General features: G+C 34.5%; 1 protein-coding gene across 4 annotated transcripts; it reads left to right on the forward strand.

The window, feature by feature from the left end:
- The first annotated feature begins 3,250 nt into the window (after window positions 1-3,250).
- LOC107887200 (protein SUPPRESSOR OF QUENCHING 1, chloroplastic) lies at window positions 3,251-21,514 on the forward strand. Of its 4 annotated transcripts, XM_016811371.2 has the most exons (28): window positions 3,251-3,843; window positions 4,118-4,218; window positions 4,347-4,403; window positions 4,485-4,579; window positions 4,711-4,810; window positions 5,063-5,121; window positions 5,379-5,494; window positions 5,857-5,989; window positions 6,351-6,438; window positions 6,616-6,694; window positions 7,112-7,172; window positions 7,313-7,388; window positions 7,790-7,900; window positions 8,879-8,974; window positions 9,391-9,513; window positions 10,384-10,581; window positions 10,936-11,040; window positions 11,187-11,251; window positions 17,224-17,317; window positions 17,544-17,701; window positions 17,891-17,940; window positions 18,050-18,171; window positions 18,322-18,429; window positions 19,156-19,248; window positions 19,373-19,409; window positions 19,962-20,209; window positions 20,361-20,510; window positions 21,143-21,514. In XM_016811371.2, exons 1-28 carry the CDS (start codon window positions 3,498-3,500, stop codon window positions 21,302-21,304), a joined length of 3,231 nt encoding a protein of 1,076 aa, XP_016666860.1. In that variant the 5' UTR covers window positions 3,251-3,497; the 3' UTR covers window positions 21,305-21,514. The 4 variants fall into 4 exon arrangements, 3 of the variants coding, with proteins under 3 accessions (XP_016666860.1, XP_040965643.1, XP_040965644.1); XR_001681065.2 differs by lacking the exons at window positions 20,361-20,510; window positions 21,143-21,514 and having other exon boundaries at window positions 19,156-19,282; window positions 19,962-20,065; XM_041109709.1 differs by lacking the exons at window positions 19,962-20,209; window positions 20,361-20,510; window positions 21,143-21,514 and adding an exon at window positions 19,486-19,879.
- The last annotated feature ends 2,773 nt before the right edge of the window (window positions 21,515-24,287 follow it).

The following is a 24,287-nucleotide window of genomic DNA, read 5'->3' on the forward strand; positions in this document are numbered from 1 at the left end:
AAGTAATTGCATTGAATTGAAGGAAAAATGAGGAAGGGCTAGAAGTGAAATTTTATCAAAATAATTTATGATTCGTGAATAGCATTATAGGGAAAGTTGAAGGACTAATTAATAGTTACTTAAATTAGATAATTATGAAAAGCTTAATGATTAAGGACTCAATTGTGAAAAATCTATTTGGTTGGAATATTTATTTATTATTTATTTTAATTAATAAATTAAGTATATATTTTTATAGAATATTACAGAAAGATGATGAAAAATAAAGTATGATTCATGAATGGCATTATAGGGAAAGTTGAAGGACTAATTAATAGTTAATTAAATTAGATAATTATGAAAAGCTTAATGATTAAGGGCTAAATTGTGAAAAATCTAATTTGTTGGAATATTTAATTATTTGTTATTTTAATTAATAAATTAAGTATATATTTTTATAGAATATTATAGAAAGATGATGAAAAATCATCCATGTCATCTCTATCTTCATGCCACCTTAAATATTACACCATATCAACTTTTGCTTTTATTACAAATAAGTTCTCTCCACCATTTTGAAGCTTAATTCCTCCAATTTCTTTCATGAATCCTTAGTAAAATCATTAGAAAAGCTTGTTAGCCACCTTGATTTCATGAAAAGAGCATCAATAGTTGTCTTGGAGGAGAGCGAAAATAAAAATTAGGATTTGATTACAAGTGATTAAGGTAAGAATGGTAAGTTTCTTTATGAAATTCATATTAGTTTCATTTAAATAGCATAGATATGTTATTTGATTATGATTCTAACAAGTAAATGTTATATGTTTTAATATGGAAATAAAGAAAAAGAGAAGAAAAGTGAAGGATTGACTGGAGAAAAAGGAAAGGCAATAGTCAAGGAGTAAAGAAAGAAAAAAAGATTTCATCCAAACTTCGATTGTAATTACTTCAAGAATTTTACTTTGATTTAATTTTAATTTAGATATAGGTTATGTTAAATTAGTTAACTTAATTAAAATATGGTAATATTATGTGCGTAAATCTTAATAAATAGTGATGAATATAGTTGAATTTTGATTATATGAAAAATTGATTTAACATATTGAAATAATAGCAAAAAAAATACTAAATTGTATAATGTACAAATTTGTTATGAGAACTGAAAATTTGATAAATTGGATTGTGAATGAAGTGTAAAGAATAAATGAAAGTGTGAAAAATGAAAGTGTGGTTGAATTACAAAGTATAGTGAATTTCATGATAATAAGAACTAAATTGTCAAAAGTGTAAGTTTAAGTGATTTTCATTTGGTGGAGTGTATATAAAGGAATAATTGTATAAAAGCCCATATAGACGAAATGAGAACTAATAAGATATGAATGGCATACCATTAGGAATTCTATGCGCGTAAATGAAATGTGGCACTTCAATGCGATGAAAAGTGGCACTTTGGTGCAATACTGTGATTGTTTCGTATATCCTATATGTTATGTTTAGTCTACAATGGGCTATATCAATGAAATATGGTAAGAGAATATTGTCAATGGATCCGGTATGTGATTCACGTCTTGCGAAATGATTCTTATTTATTAGTATTAGTTTTATGAAATTATACATATTCTAATGTTAGCTAAATCTTAAATAGAAAGTTTAATTCTTGTAATACTTACTAAGTTGTCACAAGAACACATTACTTTCCAATACGTAGGTAAAGATTAGACTTGAAGTGCTAAAGTAGAGGATCGACATCAACTATGACATGTACATAGGTAAAGTTAATTTGTGAATATAAGCTTTTTGTTGGACTTAATTGTAGAACTTGAAACTCTTTGCTAACATTATAAACTTAGCCTTATTTGAATGAGTTTATAATGAATTATGTGTTCTTGAGATTGGAATTGAACTTATATGAATGGTATGTTGATTGAATTGGTAGAGATTTGATATTTGAATAGGGTTATAGGTGATGAAATCTGAAGAAATGGAAAATTTTAAAAATAGAGTGCACGTCACAACATCAAGATTACCATGTCCCGACGACATAAGTCAGTATGTGACGTTGCAATGTGGAACCCTCGACATTGCGATGTCAGTCTTAAATTTTATAATTTAGTACCTAGTCAATCTTTGACTATTAAAAGAGCTATTAGAAGCTCGTATAAAATTTAGGCATGTGTTTGAATTATATTAGAAATGTTTAATGACCTCAATAACTTGAATGAGTTGATGAAATGAAATGAATTTAATTATCGTTGCTTCAACAACAAATGTAGCATTTCAATATCTTGACCCGACGATCGGGTCAGGTATGGGGGAGTTACAAAAAAAGTGTCAAACTCTGGTACCAAATGATATATTATTAAGCCATAAAGAAATAAAAATAAAATATTGTGATATATTATTTTATTAATAAAAATATAATTTGAAATAAATATAAATTATTTTTAATAATTTCATAAATATTATAAACTAATATAATTATAAAAGAACAAAAGAGAAGAGTAGAAAAAAGAAAGAATAATTCAACTTCCACTTGGATAAAATAATTCCATACGAATAGTTCCTCTGAGACATCTAAATATATATTTAATTCCATTACAATGTCTCTGTGTTTGAGAAGAATTAAATTTTGCTAACAAGTTCACTATGAATGTTATATCAGGTCGTGCGTTGTTTGCAAGATACATTAATGCCCTACGTTGTTTGCAGGATACATTAAATATGATACTTCATGACCAAAAATTATTCTCAGTCTTTATTCCCATCTAGTGATTTTACAACTATTGATGTATTCAATGAATATGATTTATCCATGTAAAATTTGTTTAAGATTTTTTTTGTATAAGCTTACTAACGGAACATCGAGACAAAATTTTGTTTTTATAATATCTTTCATCTCAATTTTTTAAAAATCAATTTATTGTATTTTAAAAATAATATTTAAAACCTCAACGTAAACAACAATTATCTTTTTTTATATTATATTAAAAGAAAAAAATGTTAAAAATCAAGAACAAAAATTTGATTTGTCATTCTCCTATTAGAAAGAGATAAGAATGACGTGGAATCACAATTTTATATATTTTTTTCTCTTATATTAATGATGAGGAAACATGGCTAGTAGCCGTCGTGTTTTCATAAATATTAAATAATAAATATGGAGTATTTACAAATTTTAATTCAATTATCATTATCTATTTTCAGTGGGCCCTGTCTCTAGTTTAATGTCACTAAGACCCATACAAATGCACCAAAACGGATAAAGCACCAATTATTGCCAGCCAAATGAAAAATCAGCAGAAGACGAAGTCTTCATCTCCACCACTACTTATAGTATAAACACCATCCAACCATTTTCAGTGCACTACAAGGACAAATAGCCCAACAATTCAAAGGTCTGTTTTAATTACATCAAGGATGATATAGTCCACCAAAAAAAAACCCAAACAATTTAATCCTGAAAATCTCCTTTCCAGGAACCAGTTACCGCCACTCAAACAGAAAACTCAGTTTGTGCTATGGCCGTGAGACTATTGTCAACTCCAACTGCTCTGTCTCACCCAACAAAGCTCTCCTTCTTCTCATCACCCAAACCCATATCAACAGCAACCTCCTTCTTTCAATGGAGATCCAAGTGCAGAGTTTTTACAGGGAAAATGGTGGTAAAGGCATGTGTTAAGGTGGAAGAAAAGAATGTGAAAGAAACTAGTAAACAAGAATGGGGCAAGGTGTCTGCTGTACTTTTTGACATGGATGGAGTGTTGTGCAATAGTGAGAACCCTTCTAGAAAGGCTGCTGTTGATGTTTTTGCAGAGATGGGTGTCCAAGTCACTGCGGAGGACTTTGCTCCTTTCACTGGAATGGGTAAAATTTTAGTTTGATCCCTTGATATTTATTTTAAGTTTCTCCTGTTATGGATAGTCTTCCATAAATTTGAGTGATTCGGAAAAGTAAGAATTTTGAGGAATGTAGGTGATTAATTGTATGGTGCTGATTAAGAAGTAAATGTGTTTCAAAGAGTCCTTCGTAAATATGTAAATCTGCGACAAATAGTTCTTCTGATTTATTGTTAATTAATTTTGATGTCACGAAGAGCTGTTAACTTTACCTGCATATTTCTACTTTACTGATATACCAGGTGAAGCAAACTTTTTAGGAGGCGTTGCTTCTGTTAAGGGTGTTAAAGAATTTAACACTGAGGCAGCAAAAAAGAGATTCTTTGAGATATATCTTGATAAGGTAATCAGCACTTAGTTTTTATATGGAGAGTTATTCTTTCTTCTTATGAAAGGACCATCATACAATGCCCATTTTTAGTGTTTGTCAGTGAACAAATTTTCACACAAAAAGTTCTTTCCTTCTTGTAGTATGCAAAACCTAATTCTGGAATAGGATTTCCAGGTGCTTTTGAGCTCATTAATGAGGTACGGAAGCCAATTGTCACTAGTGAGATAATGATGTCACCTCAGGTTTATGATCATATGATGGAATATTCTGTGTGACAGTGTAAAAACAAAGGCCTAAAAGTTGCTGTTGCATCCAGTGCTGATCGTGTCAAGGTTGATGCTAACTTAGCTGCTGCTGGATTGCCATTATCAATGTAAGCCAACTGCCAACCTAATATAGTTGTTTGGATGAATATATTGGTTGTATATTTTCATTTTTAGCTTTTCAGCATCAATCTGTTTTTTTTTTCTTGTTCTTATTATGGTTCTAGCCTTTATATATCAGGTTCGATGCTATTGTGTCAGCAGATGCTTTTGAGAATCTGAAACCTGCTCCAGATATTTTCTTAGCTGCATCAAAGATATTAGACGTTTCCCCCGATGAGGTATATCTAGTTCTCTCCCCTCTACCAGTTGCAACTGTCATGTTTCATGCACCTATCATACTTCCCATTTCTCTCGTGGGTGGCGTACCACTGTCTGTTAGCTGAACTTTGATAGCTTTATGACTTGCTTGGAGAATTTTATATTCTTGTTACAATAATCCTGCAGAGCTTCTGTTGTTAAAATTCTTTGTTTCCTAAAGTTCCATTGTAATTCTTCTGCTGAGAAATATGACATCTACCTAAATTTGCCAGTGTGTTGTTATTGAAGATGCTTTGGCTGGAGTACAGGCTGCTACTGCAGCAAAAATGAGGTATATGATCTATATTCATGTTTGTTTCTATTTACTTTGCTTTTTACTTCCTTCTTTATTTTCTTTTCACACTTTCAACTTGGGGGAAGAATATGATTTGCTTACATGATTAATATGTTGTATCAAAATCATCTGCTTTTCCCTTTTCTTAACATATAGATTAATGTTTAGGTTGTGCTTGTCAACCATTTGCTTCTCTCATCATACAGAAATGGAGTAACTTTATAGTAATTCTAATCATTCTCCATTGCCTGCAGATGCATAGCTGTGACAACTACATTGACAGAAGAGACTCTAAAACCTGCTGGTCCATCAATTATCAGAAATGATATTGGAAGTGTTTCACTTGATGATATTCTCAGTGGTGGCTCAGGTGGTTATAGTCTGTAGTCCTGAGAATATGCTGCAAATGTCATTTTGTACCATCAACATTGTAAAATGATGATGCTTTTTAGCATTCTTTTTGTTTTTTTATGGAAGCACATGATACATTCGCTGTTGTAATTGGTATCCTATGTAGTGGAAAATTTTCAATTCTATTGACAAAGTCCATCCTTGTGCACCAACAAGCTAATACTACTAAATTTTGATCTTGAATTTGATGAAATAATGAGAAAAACAATCACCTTTAAACTAAGCGGCATTGGGTATCCCTGAAGCCATTCTTTTCCTGATTGATCACTAAGGCATGTAGATTTTGGCATATAAAGTTCTAATAAATAAATATCATTGCAGATGAGATGGTGCAGGATATGCAGTTTCTGCAAGTTACTGAACAAAATCCATCAAGGATTCTCAATGAAAGAACTCGAAATGGATCAGCCCCTGGTGTGGATGTTCCTAGCAATGAGGTCTTCTCCCTTCAGGGGTAAGATATGACCTATATGTGTTCAAAACTCTGAACTTACATTGTCTCTTATCAATTAAGATTTTAAAATTTTCTTCCTCCTCAAGTTCTTTTAGTTTGCTTAAAATCTCGGCATGCAGCTTTAAGATGTATATTGCTTTATAGATGAAAATATTTTCTTTATCAATTTTGGGTGCCTCTTCAATATCTAGTAAGCATTCAACTCAAGCCATGTAATGTCTGTAATTAGCTTACAATTTTTAACATACAAGAAAAGTTTCAGCCATCAGCATAAAATGTTATCACCGAATTTCTGTTATCATAAGCATAGGAGTTAATGAAACTACTTCATCTTGAGGTTGCAGAAATAATTTATGGACAGGTTGCAGGGTTCTAGGCGAGACATATTGAGATATGGAAGTTTGGGCATTGCTTTATCTTGTCTCTACTTTGCTGTTTCAAACTGGAAGGTATAACTGACTTAGTTGAACAAGGATGCTGGAAACTGCATCTTGTTGAAATTGTTGTAGACTGCAAGCATTATAACCATATGACTGCCTAGGAATGGCATTACAATCCTTGTGTTTGTTTTTTTTTTCGTTATTGTATGATATATGTGTGTGCAATGGCTCTGACTTTTCTCACAGGCAATGCAATATGCATCACCGAAAGCTATTTGGAATATGTTGTTTGCAGCCAAGAACCCATTTTTTGGTCCCTCTGAAGGTAAAGTATGTGTTAATTGTCAAGGAATTCTTTTTAGTGCTTGTGTCATATTCTTGTGCTTCTAGTTTTATATTTGCTCAATATGTCTATATGAGAAGCGTTAAATCTTAGGTTTCTCGGGGTATCATATGTTCTATATGATAAGTGTTATGTGGCATTATCTTACATTTGTTGTTACCCCATGTGAGGTTGTCTATGTGTAGGCCTTCGTTCAGCTACATGTGAGGATAATGTTGTTATGTGGTGATATCTCACATATTTTAAGTCTAGGGTTTCTTGTGGTCTTTTGTTCAAATTGGGCCCTCCACTTAACCAATTGATTTTAGTTAACAAGACGTTAATTGCTATGAAGATCTAATTTTCTCAAGTTATTTTTAATCCATAGTCTCAAACTAACTGCCATTTGATTGGTTATAGATGAATCGCGTTCTGCAAGGATTCAACAATTTGTGAACTATATATCTGATCTGGAATCCAGGTAAGAAGTTTCTTTCTCCACTGTTAATAATGCATCCTTATCATTTATGTCATTCATTTTTATTCATCCTCTTTTCTTTAAACGTCTTTCGTATATTTTATGCTTAATCTGTTTAAATATATCTTCTTTCACTTTTTAAGGGGAACTGCTCCAAAAGTGCCAGAATTTCCAGCAAAGCTTGACTGGCTCAATACAGCACCACTTCAGTTTCAAAGGGTAAATTCTTAGGACACTTTCCAACTATAGATGTACATGTTATGTAGGCTTTAATGTATGTCAAGAGTTTCATGCTCAAACTGAAATGTTTAAGGTGAAAGCAATATCAGTTTACTGCAAGCTTTCAAGTTATGGAATCTCAGCATTGGCTTATTATTAACCAGTATTGAAACTAAAATGGCTATTAATCGTGAAAGGTATGCAATATTCAAAACTAATATGGTTGTGGCTAATTTCAAGAAAATACATCATCTGTATTTAGTTCCATTTCGGATATCAGGACTGTCTCAGCTAATAGAAAAATCATCAGTTTAGCACAAATTTTTACTCATGGCTTGGAATAATATACGTCAATGTGAGAACTATAACCTCATTCCTATGATTGAATACGTTTTGAGCAGGATTTGCAAGGAAAAGTAGTTTTGCTGGACTTCTGGACCTATTGCTGTATAAATTGCATGCATGTTTTACCAGATCTAGACTTTTTGGAGAAGAAATACAAAGCTAAGCCTGTAAGATCTTATCTTCTCATTAGATGCAATATGTTTCATCTATTTGCTCTTTTATAATTTCCATTGTGATATTTTCTTATCAATTTCCAAGTTGCTTTTTTGGGTTAGTTTTGCCCACAATTAATGCATGTGCACTTGGAACTTGAAAGAAAACGGCAAACACATGGTTCTGGTGGAGTTAGATTGATGATTGACATTATGGGATTAGGGAAAATTGCAGGTGAACAAAGGTTCTCTAAGGTGAACCCTATGTAATTGGGATTAGTGGTAATTCAATATCTATGTAAAACATTTGTGGTAAAAATAAGAGTATCAAGATTTGAGCCACAGTAGGGAAAAGACAAGGACACACATACTGCATGCAATCTAACTACTTGATACTGATATACTGATTGTAATTAGTTTCCGAGTTATCAGTGGATGCTAATCTTTAACTAGGGATGACAAAATAGAGTGGATTTTTTGTTTGAAAAGTGGATGCAAGGCAGGGCGGGGTGGATTTTTTCTTTTGGATAGTGGGTATGGAGCGGTTTTGGTAATTGTTTGCCCCGCCTCGACCTGCTCCACTATATAAAATTACCATTCTATCCTTGTATATATAAACTATTAAAAGGGTAAAAATGTAATAATGTAATATAGAAAAAAATCATGTATTTTATGTTTAAATAATTTTTTGAAGGATTATGTTTAAATATTTACTTGATTTTAAAAAGATTGAAAAAATTAAAGATAACTAGCAAAAATTAAATTGAAGTGGAGTGGAGTGGGCCGGGGATGGATGCATCCAACATCCATGGAGGTGGTAGTGGTTTTCAAGATTATATATCTACAGTGGAGCGAGGCAAGTGGTGGAGCAAAGCTTGCCAATTATGGAGCAGTAGTGGATTTAGCACTATCTGCCCCATCGTGCTTCATTGCCATCCCTATCTTTAACTGTATTCCTGTATCAGATTGTTTTTTGTGTGGGTATTTCTACAGTTCACGGTTGTTGGAGTGCATTCGGCAAAGTTTGATAATGAGAAGGATTTAGGGGCCATCCGTAATGCAGTATTGCGCTATGGCATCACACATCCTGTAAGTTGAATATTTGGATTGTTCATTAAGCTGAATCCTAAACTTTTTCAATGTACTTTGGTATCATAGAACTAAATATCAGGTAGGTAGTTTCTTGGTAAAACCAAGTCTGTAATTCATCCTGAATATAAGAACTGATTTCTTTTAACTGGAAATAGCCATGTCATGAGTCATGACTAAATATATACATTTTTATATAAATAATATGAACTACAAGACAGTTATTTGTTCAAAGATATAACTAATATGAGCAAGCCTAGAATTTTTTTCCTCTTTTTCCTGATATCTAATTAATATCATATATATAATTTTGTCCATCCACTAATAATCTTTTTGAATAAATCGTCTGCTATTTCTCTCTCTCCCTCTCTCTCTCTCTCTCTCTTGAAGCTTACCATATGAGTTCTATTATTTAGGTTGTCAATGATGGAGATATGTATTTATGGCGAGAGTTAGGTGTAAATTCTTGGCCTACATTTGCCATTGTTGGACCCAACGGTAAGCTGTTAGCACAAATAGCAGGTGAAGGCCACAGAAAGGTAATGACGACACATTTTTCTTACTGAAATATGTTGCATCACAGTTTTCCTTTCAAATAAATGAAGTATATTCATAGCATTAATCAGCATACAATAGAAATGTAACACTTGTGCATATCCATCCATGTGATTTGATCAAATAACAATGCAGAATTACAAACTTAAGCACTTTGTCGAAAGGACTTCAAAACTGAATGATATAGTTTCTCAACTTCTGGATTTTAAAATGCTTCTTGAAAGGCACAATTTAAGTTAGCACTACGGAACTCAGTGAATAACGGTGAACCATTGATTACAGGGTCATTCTAAAAACATTTTGTATTTGTGTCGCATAATTTCAATAATCTGTTAATGTGTTATACTTGTCATCAATTATGTATCTTCATTAAAGAGTGCTTTTGGTAATTCCAAAGCATATGACTTAATCAAGACTTGCTCTGTCGCTTAAGGTATGAATTGATTATTGGGGGGCAAAGAGATAGAACTAGAGAGGACTCAAAACTACTGGTGTGAGCTCATTGTTGTATTAGAAGAATCTGCCGTTCTTATAATTAAATCTTTACTGTTTAGTCAATTCTCATTTCTAAACCATACTCATTTAATATGAAAGCTTTAACCATAAATCACGTAGTCTTGTACGAAATTGGATGACTGCGGTTCATATTTTACTGGATGTCTGAATTCATGGCAATGCTTTCTCAACTGCATCAGGATGACTTTTTCACATCAAGTTTGAGTCAGGTTTTGGCAATAAAATAGCATTATTGTAATTGTGGTTACAAAGTTGCAATACAAACACTAAACTTACTCAACCCGTTTGTATATAAACAAGAATGGAGCTAATATGTTTTTATTTTTTTTCCTTGTAAGGATCTTGATTATTTAGTGGAAGCAGCTCTTCTTTTTTATGATCAAAAGAAGTTGTTGGACAACAAACCAATTCCACTGAACCTGGAAAAAGACAATGATCCTCGCATGCTTACATCTCCTTTAAAGTTTCCTGGCAAGCTGGCGATAGATATTCTTAACAACCGGCTCTTCATTTCAGATAGTAACCATAACCGCATAGTAGGTTTTCTATCTCTCACTCATTGATATGACATGCAAATTGACTTGCACTCAGGTTCCTGGAAAAGTGTTCATTCACATGCATGCCCAGCACATGACACCTGTGCACATCTCCAAAAGTAAGAGCCATCTATGGAAAAAGTGCTTGATGTTAGAAAGAGTAATATTAGCATATCCATATGTTGCAAAGTTTTATTAGTTTCTTTTGACTTGTACTCCATAAAGGTAAAGAGATTCTTTTTTTAGTCATAAGAGAATGTTAGTTATTGGTAACAATTGCATTATTGGGGCCATCCAATTATTTTGAGTCTTTTCTTACCTTATTAAATTGTGGCATGTGGACCATGATTTCAGGTGGTGACTGATTTAGATGGGAACTTCATTGTCCAAATTGGAAGCACAGGAGAAGAGGGCTTACGTGATGGTTCCTTTGATGATGCTACATTTAATCGCCCTCAGGTGATTAGTTAATTTACTGCGATGGTCATTGACAATTTTTTAGCGTTGACTACATATATATAATTATTTTTATTTTTTTTCTTTTTCCTTTCCTTGTGGTTTTATTGCCTTATCTTTGTTAAACATATGTCATTATACTTCTATAGGGCCTGGCTTACAATGCAAAGAAGAATCTTCTTTATGTTGCAGATACTGAAAATCATGCTTTGAGGTATGCAACTTGCTATGATTTGATGTTACGAGTTAAAAAATGAAATAAAAAACGGTGCAAGCATTTTAATAAAAACGGACTGTATAAGAGTTATATTGAAACAGGGCGTTTTTGAGCTAATCCAATAACAGACAGTCTGGCAATAACCAACTTTCAAACGTTTTCTTTTCTCTTTCCTTTTAAGCATTTTAGCTGTAACCAGCAAGGCATGAAATGAATACAATTAGGGGTGTGCAAAATTCGGGTAAAACTGAAAAAATTCGGTTAATCGACCGAATTAGGTTAATCGGTCGGTTAACCGAATTTTTTCGGTCGGGGGTCGGTTAATTATTTTTTGATTTTTCAGTTAACAGTTAATTCGGTTCGAAACCGGTCGGTTAACCGAATTTTTTCAGTTTAACCAAAAAAATTAATAAATAAAATTATAATATATAAATAGGTTCACTATTCACCTAAACCCAATCTAAACCCAAGTATTCAACCTAACCCAATTACCCAACCCAATCATAAAAATTACAAATAATTTAATAAATAAAAATAAAATTCTAAACCTAAAACTAAAACTAAAGTCTAAAAGTCTAAAAGTAATTTAATTATGTAGTGATTCAATTCGGTTAATTCGGATAATTCGGTTAATTCGGGTAATTTTTAACCAAAAATAAAAAATATATAATTTTCGGTTAATTCGGTCGGTTAACCGAATTAACCAAAAAAATTTCGGTTCGGTTAACGGTTAAAGATTTTGAAAGGTCAGGTAATTCGATTAATGTTATTTCGGGTCGGTTAACCGAATGAACACCCCTAAATACAATACAAGTCTTCCTCAAATTTCTCTCTCTTCTCTCTGTGTTTTCTCTCATCTTTTTCTCCCTCAATAGTTTTCTCTTTCGTATTTTGAACACTAACAAAGGTATCAAAGCTTTCCGATCACAATAGTCGATGAAGGAGTAACTACCCACGTACAAAAGGAGGTTCATGTGTTGCAGCAAGAGGTGGAAAAGATTTAAGCATAGCTTTCCCAGTTGGATGTTAAGTTCGACGCAAAACTGGAAAATCGACTGTAGGGATTTAAAGATGAGTTTTCAAGAGAAATTAGATCTAAACTTCAACATCTCTGCTCTGAGCTTCACGGTTTGTTTACGCAATATTTTGGTAATCTTGCTGTGCCAACTCATGCTATTGTTCAAGACCGAGGAAAGAGCGTTTTGGGAAGACCACCCCCAGGTTTCCTTCCAAAAGAACCCCTTGATGCTCCTCTACCCCTAGCAGTTCCTACACAAGAAGGAGGGTCCCAAGAGAAGAGTTATAGAGCAGGGTGCCCTCTTTTTGATGGGATTGCCTACAGAGCTAGGTGGTCTAAGTTGGAGCAACTTTTTGAAGCAGAAGCAGTTCCTGAGAATGACAGAGTTCGAATTGTAATGTTGAACTTGGAGGGTTGAGCTCTTGACTGGCATCACTTTCATGCCCAGAATCATGGAGGGTTGCATTTGCTAGATTGACCAGGATATGCCATCAGTTTGCGAGAACGTTTTGGCTCAAGGAAGTTCAGAGACCCCATGTCAAAACTGGTAACCCTTAAGGAACAAGATTCTATGGAGCATTTACATGATTTTTTTGTAAGCTTGTTGAACCAGATAGATCTACCTGAACAACATGCTTTAAGTATTTTCATTAGTAATTTGAAACATGATGTTAGAAAATATTTATGGCTATTTAAGCTTCAAACCTTAGTTGATGCTTTTCATTTAGCCAATCAAGTGGAGGATATTTTGAACACTTCCCCTGGGAGGGGGTTTTGGTCTAGTTCGAATGTTAAATAAAATGTTGCTCCAAGTAGAGCTATTTCACTAGTTACATCTAGAGCTTTTGTCACTATTACTGCAGGGTCTTCTAGTAGAACTAATGGCCCCAGAGCATCCTCTAAAGGAATCAACCCAGCTCTAATGACTGAAAGGAAACAAAAAGGGTTATGTTTTTTGTGCGGAGCCAAGTACCATGTTAGTCACAGGTGTTGTTGGAATCTCATTCTAATGGAGAAGGAGAGGATTTCCAAGAATGTTCTGACCAGGTAGAGGATCATCCCACGAAAGACAAACAACAGGAGCCTATGATACCGCTGCATGTTATGAAAGGGTCACAAGGTCTCTACACAATGAGGTTTGAAGCTCTTGTGGGGAATACCAAAGTCATTGTGTTAGTGTATTCGGGCAGTACCCATAACTTTTTGGATACAAGGCTGGTAAGTAAACTACCTTTTCCTGTAGAATGCCAGGAATAGTTAAAAGTAACTGTAGCAGATGGTAGGTGCTTAATGACTAGAGGAACATGTAGGAAAGTTAAGTGGGAGACTTAGGGTTTCCAGTTTGTGACTGATTTTATGTTGTTACCTCTGAAAGGGTGTGATTTGGTCCTTGGAATACAGTGGCTACTCTCACTAGGACCCATCCCCTGGAATTTTGGGTCATTAACTATGCAGTTTGATTTCGGTGAAAAATATTGCACTTGTAGGGTATTCTTCCTGGTAGCATACATGTCATGTCAGTAGCTCAGTCTTCAAGATCTTTTTCCACTACTGATCAGCTTTTATGCCCCTGCACAGTGCTGATGACTTCAGCTGCTCAATTGTCCATACAAGCAAATGACCCTCAGCTTCATGTAGGCAAACACTCTTAGAGGATTTCTCTGACATCTTTGGGATCCCTGTAGGCCTGCCTCCAACAAGACTCCAGGACCACAAAATCCCCTTGAAGGACGAGACTGTTGTGATCAAAATACGACCCTACAGATACCCCACGATTCAGAAGGCTGAAATAGAAAAGATTATTTAGGAAATGCTGCACACTGGTGTGATCAGAGACAGTACCAGCTTTTTTGCTTCACCCATAGTTATGGTTAAAAATAAATATGGCAGCTGGAGGCTCTGTGTAGACTACAGACAACTCAACCAGCTAACCATAAAAGATAAATTTCTCATTCCTATTATCGAGGAGTTGTTGGATGAGCTAGGTCATACAAGGGTTTTCTCCAAATTGGACCTCAGGTTAGGACATCACCAAATAAGGATGAATGATGTTGATATCCACAAAATTGCCATTAGAACTCATGAAGGGCATTATGAGTTCTTCTTAATGCCCTTTGGGCTCACTAATGTTCCATCAAGTTTTCAAGCACTCATGAATGCTATCTTTAAGCCCTTTTTGAGAAAAACAATGTTGGTTTTTTTTTTATGACATATTAGTATTTTCAGCAAGCTGGGATGAACACATAGAGCACTTTAGGGTGGTTTTCCAAATCCTAAGGCAACACACACTCTTTGTCAAGCAAAGCAAATGTTCGTTTGGAACTGAACAAGTTGAGTATCTAGGTCATGTGATAGCACGAGGGACTATAGCCATGGACAAAAGGAAAGTGGCCTGTGTTGCCAATTGGCTTACACCCACATGTATTAAGGAATTGAGGAGTTTTTTAGGCTTCACTGGATGTTACAAGCAATTCATCAGATATTATGGATTTTTGGCTAGACCCCTCACCTATCTTCTTAAAAAAAATGCTTGGCAATGGGACAATCAAGCTACCCTTGCATTTTAGCAGCTGAAAGATGCTCTATGTTCAGCACCTATGTTGACCTTGCTTGACTTTCAACTGGAATTTTGCATGGACACTGATGCCTTTGGCTTTGGTGTAGGAGCTGTTTTCCAGCAACAAGGCAAACCAATAGCATTTTTTAGCAATGGGCTGGGCGTTAGACATCAAGCATTGTCGATATATGAGAAAGAGATGTTAGTTGTGTTTATGGTAGTGAGAAGATGGCATGTATATCTAGTGGGGAGACACTTCAAGATTCGAACTGATCATCAAAGCTTGAGGTTTTTATCAAACCAATAAGCTATCACACCATTTCAGCAAAGGTGGGTTGTAAAAATGTTGGGTTATGACTATGAAGTTATTTATAGGAAAAGGTCGAGCAATGCTGCAGCTGATGCCCTTTCGAGAAACAACTCTATTAAAACTGCTCAGGTTTGGCAAATGACTGGTGTTACCAATCAAACTGCAAGCTTCAGAAACTCTATGAAGAGGTCAAGAACCAATTTGCACCATCCTCCAAATACACCTGGGATGGAAGATTTTTTAGGAGAAAGGGAAAGATTTTTGTAGGCAGTGATGGGGATCTTAGGAGGGCCCTATTTTAACATTTTCATGCGAGTGCAATCGGGGGACACTCGGGTGTACATGCCACCAGAAATCGCATGGCTTCAATCATCTACTAGAAAGGCATGACTAAAGATGTGAAGCTTTGGACCAGGGAATGTTCTACATGTCAGAAATGCAAGTCTGAGACTGTGGCCAAACTAGGTTTACTACAACCATTGCCAATTCTAGACAGGGCATGGTCTTCAATTAGCATGGACTTCATAAAGGGGCTCCCTAAATCCAAAGGCAAAATTGTAATACTGGTAGTAGTCGATAGGCTCACAAAATTTGGGCATTTTCTGGCTCTAGCTCACCCTTACATAGTGGTAACAGTGGCTCAAACTTGCATGGGTTGCCTGACTCAATCATTTCAGATAGGGACAAAATTTTTGTTAGCAATTTTTTTTAGGACTTATTCAAGAGGGTGGGGACTAAAGTGCACTTGTCAATAGCCTATCACCCTGAGTCGGATAGGCAGACAGAGGAATTAAACAGATGTCTGCAGGGGTATCTTTGCTGCATGTCAGGAGAGCATCCTGGTGACTGGCTTCAGTGGTTACCTTTGACAGAGTGGTGGTATAATTCAACCCATCACTCAACCATCCATAGCTCACCATATGAGGTGCTCTATGGCCAACCTCCTCCACACCATAACCCTTACTTTGTTGGTGCCTCTCCAATAGTCATGGTTGATAAGAGCCTGCAACAGAGGAAAGTTGCTAGAAAAATGCTGCAGTATCATCTTAAGCGAGCTCAAGATAGAATGAAACATCAGGCAGATAAGCACAAGAGTGAAAGGCAGTTCAACTTGGGGGATTTAGTCTACCTAAGGTTACAACCTTATGGGCAGCACTCAGTCAAGAAAAGATGGAACCAGAAACTATCCCAAAGTATTTTGGACCATTTCCAGTGGAAGCTCGGGTAGGGAAGGTAGCATACAGGTTGCAGCTCCCTCTTGGGTCAAAGGTACACCCTACTTTTCATGTGTCGCTACTCAAGAGCATGTGGGAACAGCTCCTACCCAAGACAGTCTACCTGTAGTTGACAACAATGGTGCCTGGGCCAAAGAACCTGTTCGAATTCTTGATCGACATGTGGTAAAAAAAGGACATCATGCAATCACTAAAGTTCTAGTAGAATGGGCTGATTCTTTTCCGGAGAACACTACCTGGGAACCTCTAAAGCAATTGCGAAGCAAATATCCTCAGTTTGATCCTTGAGGACAAGGATCTTGACAGGGAGGGGTAGTTGTTATGAGTTAAAAGATGAAATAAAAAACGGTGCGTAGCATTTTAATGAAAATGGAGCGTATAAGAGTTTTATTGAAATAGGGCATTTTTGAGTTAAGCCAATAACGGACAGTCTGGCAGTAACCAACTTTCAAACGGTTTTCTTTTCTCTTTCCTTTTAAGCATTTCCGTTGTAACCAACAACACATGAAATTAATATGGTACAAGTTTTCTTCCTCAAATTTCTGTGTTTTCTCTCATCTTCTTCTCTCTTGATAGTTTTCTCTTTCGTGTTTTGAACGCTAACATTTGACTGTTTGAAAGCCCGACAAGTTTCTATTTTCTGTTATTGAGATAGTGAAAGAATGGTGACTATCTTTTTCTAATTGTATGCGACCAATGTGCATTATTTCATCAAGACAAGTCCAGGGTACTTCTTGTGTACAAGATATTTAAAAGAATTACTACTTTACTGTTTCAGGCTTTCTCTTTCCCCCAAGATTCCTATTTGTACACTAATCCATTATTTCGGTTTTATGAATGTTATTGTAGGGAAATTGATTTTGTTAATGAGAAGGTGCGAACTCTTGCTGGAAATGGAACAAAAGGTTCTGACTACACAGGAGGCGGAAAGGGAGCCTCTCAGGCAAGACAACAACGCCTTGACTTTCAGAACTTTAAAATGGATTGATATGATTGCTTGTCTACACTATTCATGTCCTTCAAGTTGGATAAGTGAAATGTTTTCTTATCATATTATTTACATAATGCTAATCTTCTCCATGATGCATGTATAAATATTTAACCGCATGTTAAATCTTCTCAACTTTCTCTTTCCTTTCAAGTAAAGACTTGAACCCATCTCCTTTCAGCTCCTTAACTCTCCCTGGGATGTCTGCTTTGACCCTGTCAATGAGAAGGTCTACATTGCAATGGCTGGCCAGCACCAAATTTGGGAGCATAGCATACAAGATGGGTTTACTAGGGCATTTAGTGGTAATGGATATGAAAGAAACTTAAATGGATCAAGGTAAGGCCAAAATACTGATACTTGAAGCAACTGCTACTTAATTTTTCATGTTTTCCGTCTTACTGTGTTTATCTACTTTCTCAAATTGTCTAGCATATAATGTCATTTCATTCATATTATACAAATGTACATATCAGATACCTGCATGTATTTGTCATTAACATGTTTATTTTCTTGTCATTGAGGTAGCTCTACAAACACATCTTTTGCACAACCTTCTGGAATATCAGTGTCTCCTGGTAATATTTGGAATACCTTGATAATTTTCATTTTTCTTTAACCTTCTTAAAATGTTTTAGATGCTCTTTTATCATTTCAAGGAACATTTACTTAAATGTTTCTTTTCAGATCTGATGGAGGCATATGTTGCTGATAGTGAGAGTAGCTCCATTCGAGCTCTTGATCTGAAAACAGGAGGATCAAGACTGCTAGCTGGTGGTGACCCAGTTTTCTCTGAAAATTTGTTCAGGGTATTGTAGTTTAAAATTTTGTTAAAAGATTACACAGCAGATAAGCAGTACATGAAAAAGTAAATTAGATTTAAGGTTTATAGTTAGTAAAATTTTGGCGAGGCATTATGTTATGCCGATAGTCATTGCAATGCATACTGCCCTTTGCAGTTTGGAGACCATGATGGTGTAGGGTCTGATGTACTTCTTCAGCATCCCTTGGGTGTCTTATGTGCAAAGGATGGTCAGATTTATATAGCAGACAGTTATAACCACAAGGTACATCCCTGCATTTACTCTTACATGTATGGTAAGATCAAGATTGAACTCCTTGTTATTTACAACATATAAATAATGATTATAGGTCATTTTTCTAGACTTAAAGAACCACTGTTGAAATCAAGTGTCAACTTAGGCTAATCAATTTAGCATTTAAAACTTTGTTCTTCCTTTTTTGAAAGAAGCATTTAAAACTTCACATTCCTTTTAAAGGCTACAAAAAATGCTCTGCATACTTGTACAATTTAAAGATTAGTGAGAGGAGTGGTGCTTCACTTGTTTGAGTAATACATGCAAAGCTTTCCTGCAACCAAAGCTCCCTTTCCTTGTGGATTAATTATTAAGGTCCTTTTTATTCCTCAAATACATACTCTCAGTATGTATGGAACATGTGCAGTATTCTAGAATTAAGAACCTTTTTGATTAGATGGTGAAGCTCATTATATTATTCAACCCTGGCTTTCTAAATTTAAGAAGCTATGGATTTGTAACTGCTAAATATCGAGGACTTGGTTTCTCTTTGCATAGAACTTTAAACCCTGAAAGAAACATTTGGTGTGGTTCAAATGTAACGGGTACATTTACTTTTAGAAACAAACTTCAGTATGCACTGCATCTCAACGTTCAAATTACCACTTCGTTTAAATTTTTGACTTGATAACTGGCTGGAATTGTTTCAGGCTAAATTAATTGCGGTTTATCTTTCATATGGTTTTGAAATTTCAGATCAAGAAGCTAGATCCAGCTAGTAAAAGAGTTACAACACTGGCAGGGACAGGCAAAGCTGGTTTCAAGGATGGAAAGGCCCTTGCTGCTCAGGTTAGAACTGCTAACAAGTAACCGTATTGAAGAGGTTATGCAGTCGCAAGTTATGTTTGAAATTTTCTACACACTTTTAATCAGAAATAGCATCATTTTAACAGATTTATTATGGTCTTTGCAGCTTTCTGAACCATCAGGGATCATTGAAGCAGAAAATGGTTATACTCTTTTCCTTCATATAACTTATCTTTTTAACCTTATTACCATTTACATGAAACTTCATTACACACACAGGAATTCTGAAAGATGTCTTTCTTTACAGAGGTAACCTCCATAATGTTTATTTAGTTCTAGGGTTGAGCTGTACATCCCATGGAGTGAGTTATTAAAGAACTTTGTATATGGTGATCCCACAGCATGATTTTGTCCTGGAATTCAGTGTCAAGTGCTCATTTCCTGATTGCTTGAAGCAATCCCCTTTAATACTAGAACAAAGTGTTAGAACTAGATGAATTATTACAAGAAGAATAAAAAATTATTTTATAGCATATTTGTTAGATATATTAATGCAGTACAATTAGTTGAACCAAGATTCTTCAGCAAAAGGAGAGGAACTTGCCTGACAAGTTTGCCGATTGCTTGACATAATTTTTGTTCTAGCTAAAAACGTGTATTCTTATTGGAATAGGTAACATTTCATCATATAACCTTTATTATCTTCTACTTTTAAGTTAATCATGTATTGAATGTGTTTCCCAATTGATTTGTAGGAAGACTAATTATTGCTGATACAAACAACAGTCTGATCAGATATCTAGATTTGAACAAGGAAAATGCTGAAATCCTTACTTTAGAACTGAAAGGAGTTCAGCCTCCTACACCAAAATCCAAATCTTTGAGACGCCTTAGGAAGCGATCATCAGCTGACACACAGACCATAGTTGTTAATGGCGGTTCATCCAGTGAGGGGAACTTGTATCTTAAGATCTCTTTACCTGAAGAGTATCATTTCTCCAAGGTTTCTTCATCTGTCCTTCCCCCATAATCACACCAAAGTGATGCACACATGACTCACCGATGGGTCTAACCCTATCTTTGTCATGTTAAAATAGTCCTGTTGTCATCTAAGAATATTCCTAGATGTTTTTGACTCCTAATACTAATTGCAGGAAGCGCAGAGTAAGTTCACTGTTGATATAGAACCTGAAAATGCTGTGTCTATTGATCCCTTGGATGGAAAGCTTAGTCCAGAGGGATCCGCAAAACTTCATTTCAGAAGATCCACTTCTTCGGCTTTTACAGGGATGATTAATTGCAAGGTACTCCACATGATGAAAGCATAGAATTTTTACAGTTTTAGGATATGTAGACCCGTGTTTGTTTATCAGTACAACTCGTGTGCCTTTGAATGCTTAGACTTAGGCACCACCAGAAGCATGTTCAATAACTGCTTGTGACTGCTAGCATATCATATAGCGGCAGCACATAGCCAGTGGGTTTGCGGGGCTTTTCAATTATTTTTTGCGTATCAATGCAGTAGGGTAGGGCATTCTTGTAAGTTTATTGATCCTCACAATGAAAGCAATTGACATCAAAGCTTAGTGCAAAGCCTTTAAGCAAAAGGAGTTACTCATGGCCGAACTCAGCTATTGTAGTTGGAAGCTTTTATTAGGTAGCCTATGAAAATCAAGCTCAATAACTGTAGGAAAAATGGAAATTTATATCTTCTTTCTCTTTCCCTACCCCTTCTTTCCCCACACATTCTTTTGATGCCAAAGAGCATAGCCGGTCGAACCAAAAGAACAGGCAGGCAGGATAGTTATTTGTGTTGTTGATGTCTAAATGGTTATTAGCTATTCCATGTCTGCCAGGATTTTGTAGATTACATTAAAGATTAAATCATGGAAAAACTATGAAAATCAAATATATTCTTTGGTACTTGACCTTGCAGGTGTACTATTGCAAAGAAGATGAAGTGTGCTTGTACCAATCACTGTTATTTGAGGTACCCTTCCAAGAGGAAGATCCACAAGCTAAGCCTGCAGATATCAAACTTGTGTATGATGTGAAGCCCAAAGCTTCAACAAACAGCTTACAGTTAATTGCCCCCTAAGATGCTCCTATAAATATGTGTATATGTAAATTCTTCCTTTGTTTTTCTTTTTGTTGTATTCGTACCACTATATACTTGTACTTGATGCATGGATAATTAGCAATACATGGCGTTGTACAAGAGAACAAACAATATCATCTCCCTGATGATATGAGCATACTATTAATTTATGTTATGCTCCCATTTGAGGTGGCAGCAGAGTTGCCTTCATTATGATTTCATTTTTCTAATATTAAAAAATGTTGCTATTACCATGATTGTGTTTTTCAAAAATATATATAAAGGATGGATTGGTGAGCAAGGCAGGGAGAAAGTTGTGCAGTGCAAACTTGTATTAAATTGGTCAAATCATGGCGGTGTGATTTATGATTTTGGGATTGGTTGAATGTCACCATATAATCCTATTAAATTAAAAGCTCTAATTACGCAAATGTAAATTACCGTACCTACCTTTTTGTCTTGACTAATTTAAGCTGCATTCTTATTTATCTTATTATAAACAGCAAATTAATCAAACCCAAAACAAGAGGAGGAGGGAGGTAGAACAAATATAAAAATGGGTGTGTTATTTAATAAATCCAAAACCCATGTTAGAGATAAGGATGAAGGAGCAATGGTACAAAACCTAACCTTGTCACTGTTGCCTCCTGTCTTATTATCATATCACGGGTTTTTAATTTATTTCTCTAATTAAAATATTCTTGTTAATTGCTGGACGACACTGAAATGTGGCCTAATGGAAAACAAAAAGAAAATGGATAAGAAAGATTCAACTTCATCATAGTTCTGGTCAATCAAATATGTTTCATTACTAGCAACAGCCATAACCTTTATTTTTTTTTTATTTTCTTTAATTATGATTACATCATGATGTAAGAATAATAAATCCATTTTTATTAACATCATCTCTGAGATTAAAGATTTCACCCTTGTTTGATTTTAAATGGAAGTAAAAATATAAAACTCAGTTTTTTTCCTTTTGAATGAGGGGCTTGTCTCACAGGAGGAGGCAGGGCGTCTGGCAAGTGGTATAATGGTGATGGTCCTCTCCTGATTCTCTTGAAGATTTTTTCTCTGTTTTCCAACCAATAATATCTAATTTCTGCTACACTCCTCTCTCATCCAGCCAAACCAACTATTAACTTATTCTTCCATTTTACTCCATCATTTAAATCTTATGAAGCACAAAACACCTCTTAAAAGATTAAATACAGAAACTATTCATTCTTTTGTTTATCTTTTTATTACTATATAATAAAAATCAAAATTATCCAAAAAGAATGGTTGAACACCCAATTAAATTGCACTTGTTACATATTTTATTTTATTGTAGAATATAAATAATATTATTACAGCAGCCAGCAACAACCCAAAAGTTTTGTCACTTTTAACTTATTACATACTTTGCTGTGAAATAAAGTGGGCATGCATTAGAAACCTGATCATAAGGTAGCTATATGGGAAACAAGTTCAATAATTTACCTCACAAGAATATTGCAGTCTTTTTATTTGATCCCATAATTTAAAATAGAATTAGACAAAAGCTTTAAATGGAAGAGGAAGGGGTAAGGGATTATAGACTGCGTTGTGAGCAGATGTGGCCGGAAGCAAATGAAATGTGAGCCAAACAAAGCCCCCAAAATAAAATAATATTCATCAATTTTGAATTTTGTTTTTCTCATCAATAAAATAATAAAGTGGCATGAAAACAACCACATGCCTTCTCTTTTTCTCCATCTTTTTTTTCTTTTATAATTTTATTCTTGCATCACCCACTAATCATTGCTGAGAATAAAAACAAATTGCATTTAGCCCCACAAAAAAACCAAAACCCATTTCACTTGCACGTTTCTTCCTTCCCTTTTTCTTAATTATATTTGCCAAAATAAACCAAATTTAATATTTTTATTTATTTTGGATAAATTACATTAATAGTAACTTAATTATGTTTTTTTTTGTTTCTCAACTATAAAAAGTTATAAAATGTTACCCAACTGTCTTACATTTTTGAATGCTTGTTTTAACATCAGCTAACTAGTAAGCAAAAAAGATAATTAAATAGTTGGGTAACAAAAAAAAGATTAAAATATGCTATAAGTGCTTGTACTTTTCGAAAATTAGGAATATAGTCTCTATATTTCTCTTCATGAAATTTAGTTCCTCTAATTTTCAGATTTCAAAATCCAGGCCCAACTGTTAATACTGTTAAAATTTTTTATTAAATTTGTTTCTATGCCATTTTTAAAATAAAAAAAATTACTCACTTGGTAGTCATGTGATTAAAAAAATAGCTTTGTAATTAACTTGAATTTAGCAAAAAAAAATAGTAGTGTTAACAGTTAAACCTAAATGTTAAAATTTGAAAAGTAAATGGACTAAATTTCATGAATAAAAGTATATAGACTAAATTCCCATATTTCAAAAAAATACAGGGATGTGTGATAAATTTTAAAAGAAATTTAGAAAAAACATAGTTAAATTCCTTTTATTTTTTTCAATAAAATGTTGATTTTATTAGAAAATGAGAAAGAATAGGGGGAGCATGTATAGAAAAAGATAAGGAAAGAGGGAGCAAGGCAACACCCAAGGTTATGTATCATACTTAGGGTAAGTTTGGATGGGGCGATTAGGCGCGGTGCGTTTAGCTTACTTTTTGTCTTACTCTACAGTATCGCTACAATATTTAATCTTACGGCCACCGTTGTTTTTACACTAACTACAAGTAAACGCACCGTCCATCCAAACTCACCCTTATTCTCTTCCATTTTAATTTAGAATACTACATTTATTCCTAAAATTAATTTGTGTTGAGCTTTGAGCTGCCCAACAAATATTTTATATTTCATTTTTGCTTCACCAAATTACTCATTAATTATTTATCTTAGGAATTAAGTTAAGATGATTGAAATAACATGCTATCTTAAAGATAATGGCTATTGCTAATTTAAAAAACCTATCCTTCTTTTTCTGATTTAGCCTCTTG

The sequence above is a fragment of the Gossypium hirsutum genome, chromosome D13, assembly GCF_007990345.1.
Source record: "Gossypium hirsutum isolate 1008001.06 chromosome D13, Gossypium_hirsutum_v2.1, whole genome shotgun sequence".
Taxonomy (NCBI): Eukaryota; Viridiplantae; Streptophyta; class Magnoliopsida; order Malvales; family Malvaceae; genus Gossypium; species Gossypium hirsutum.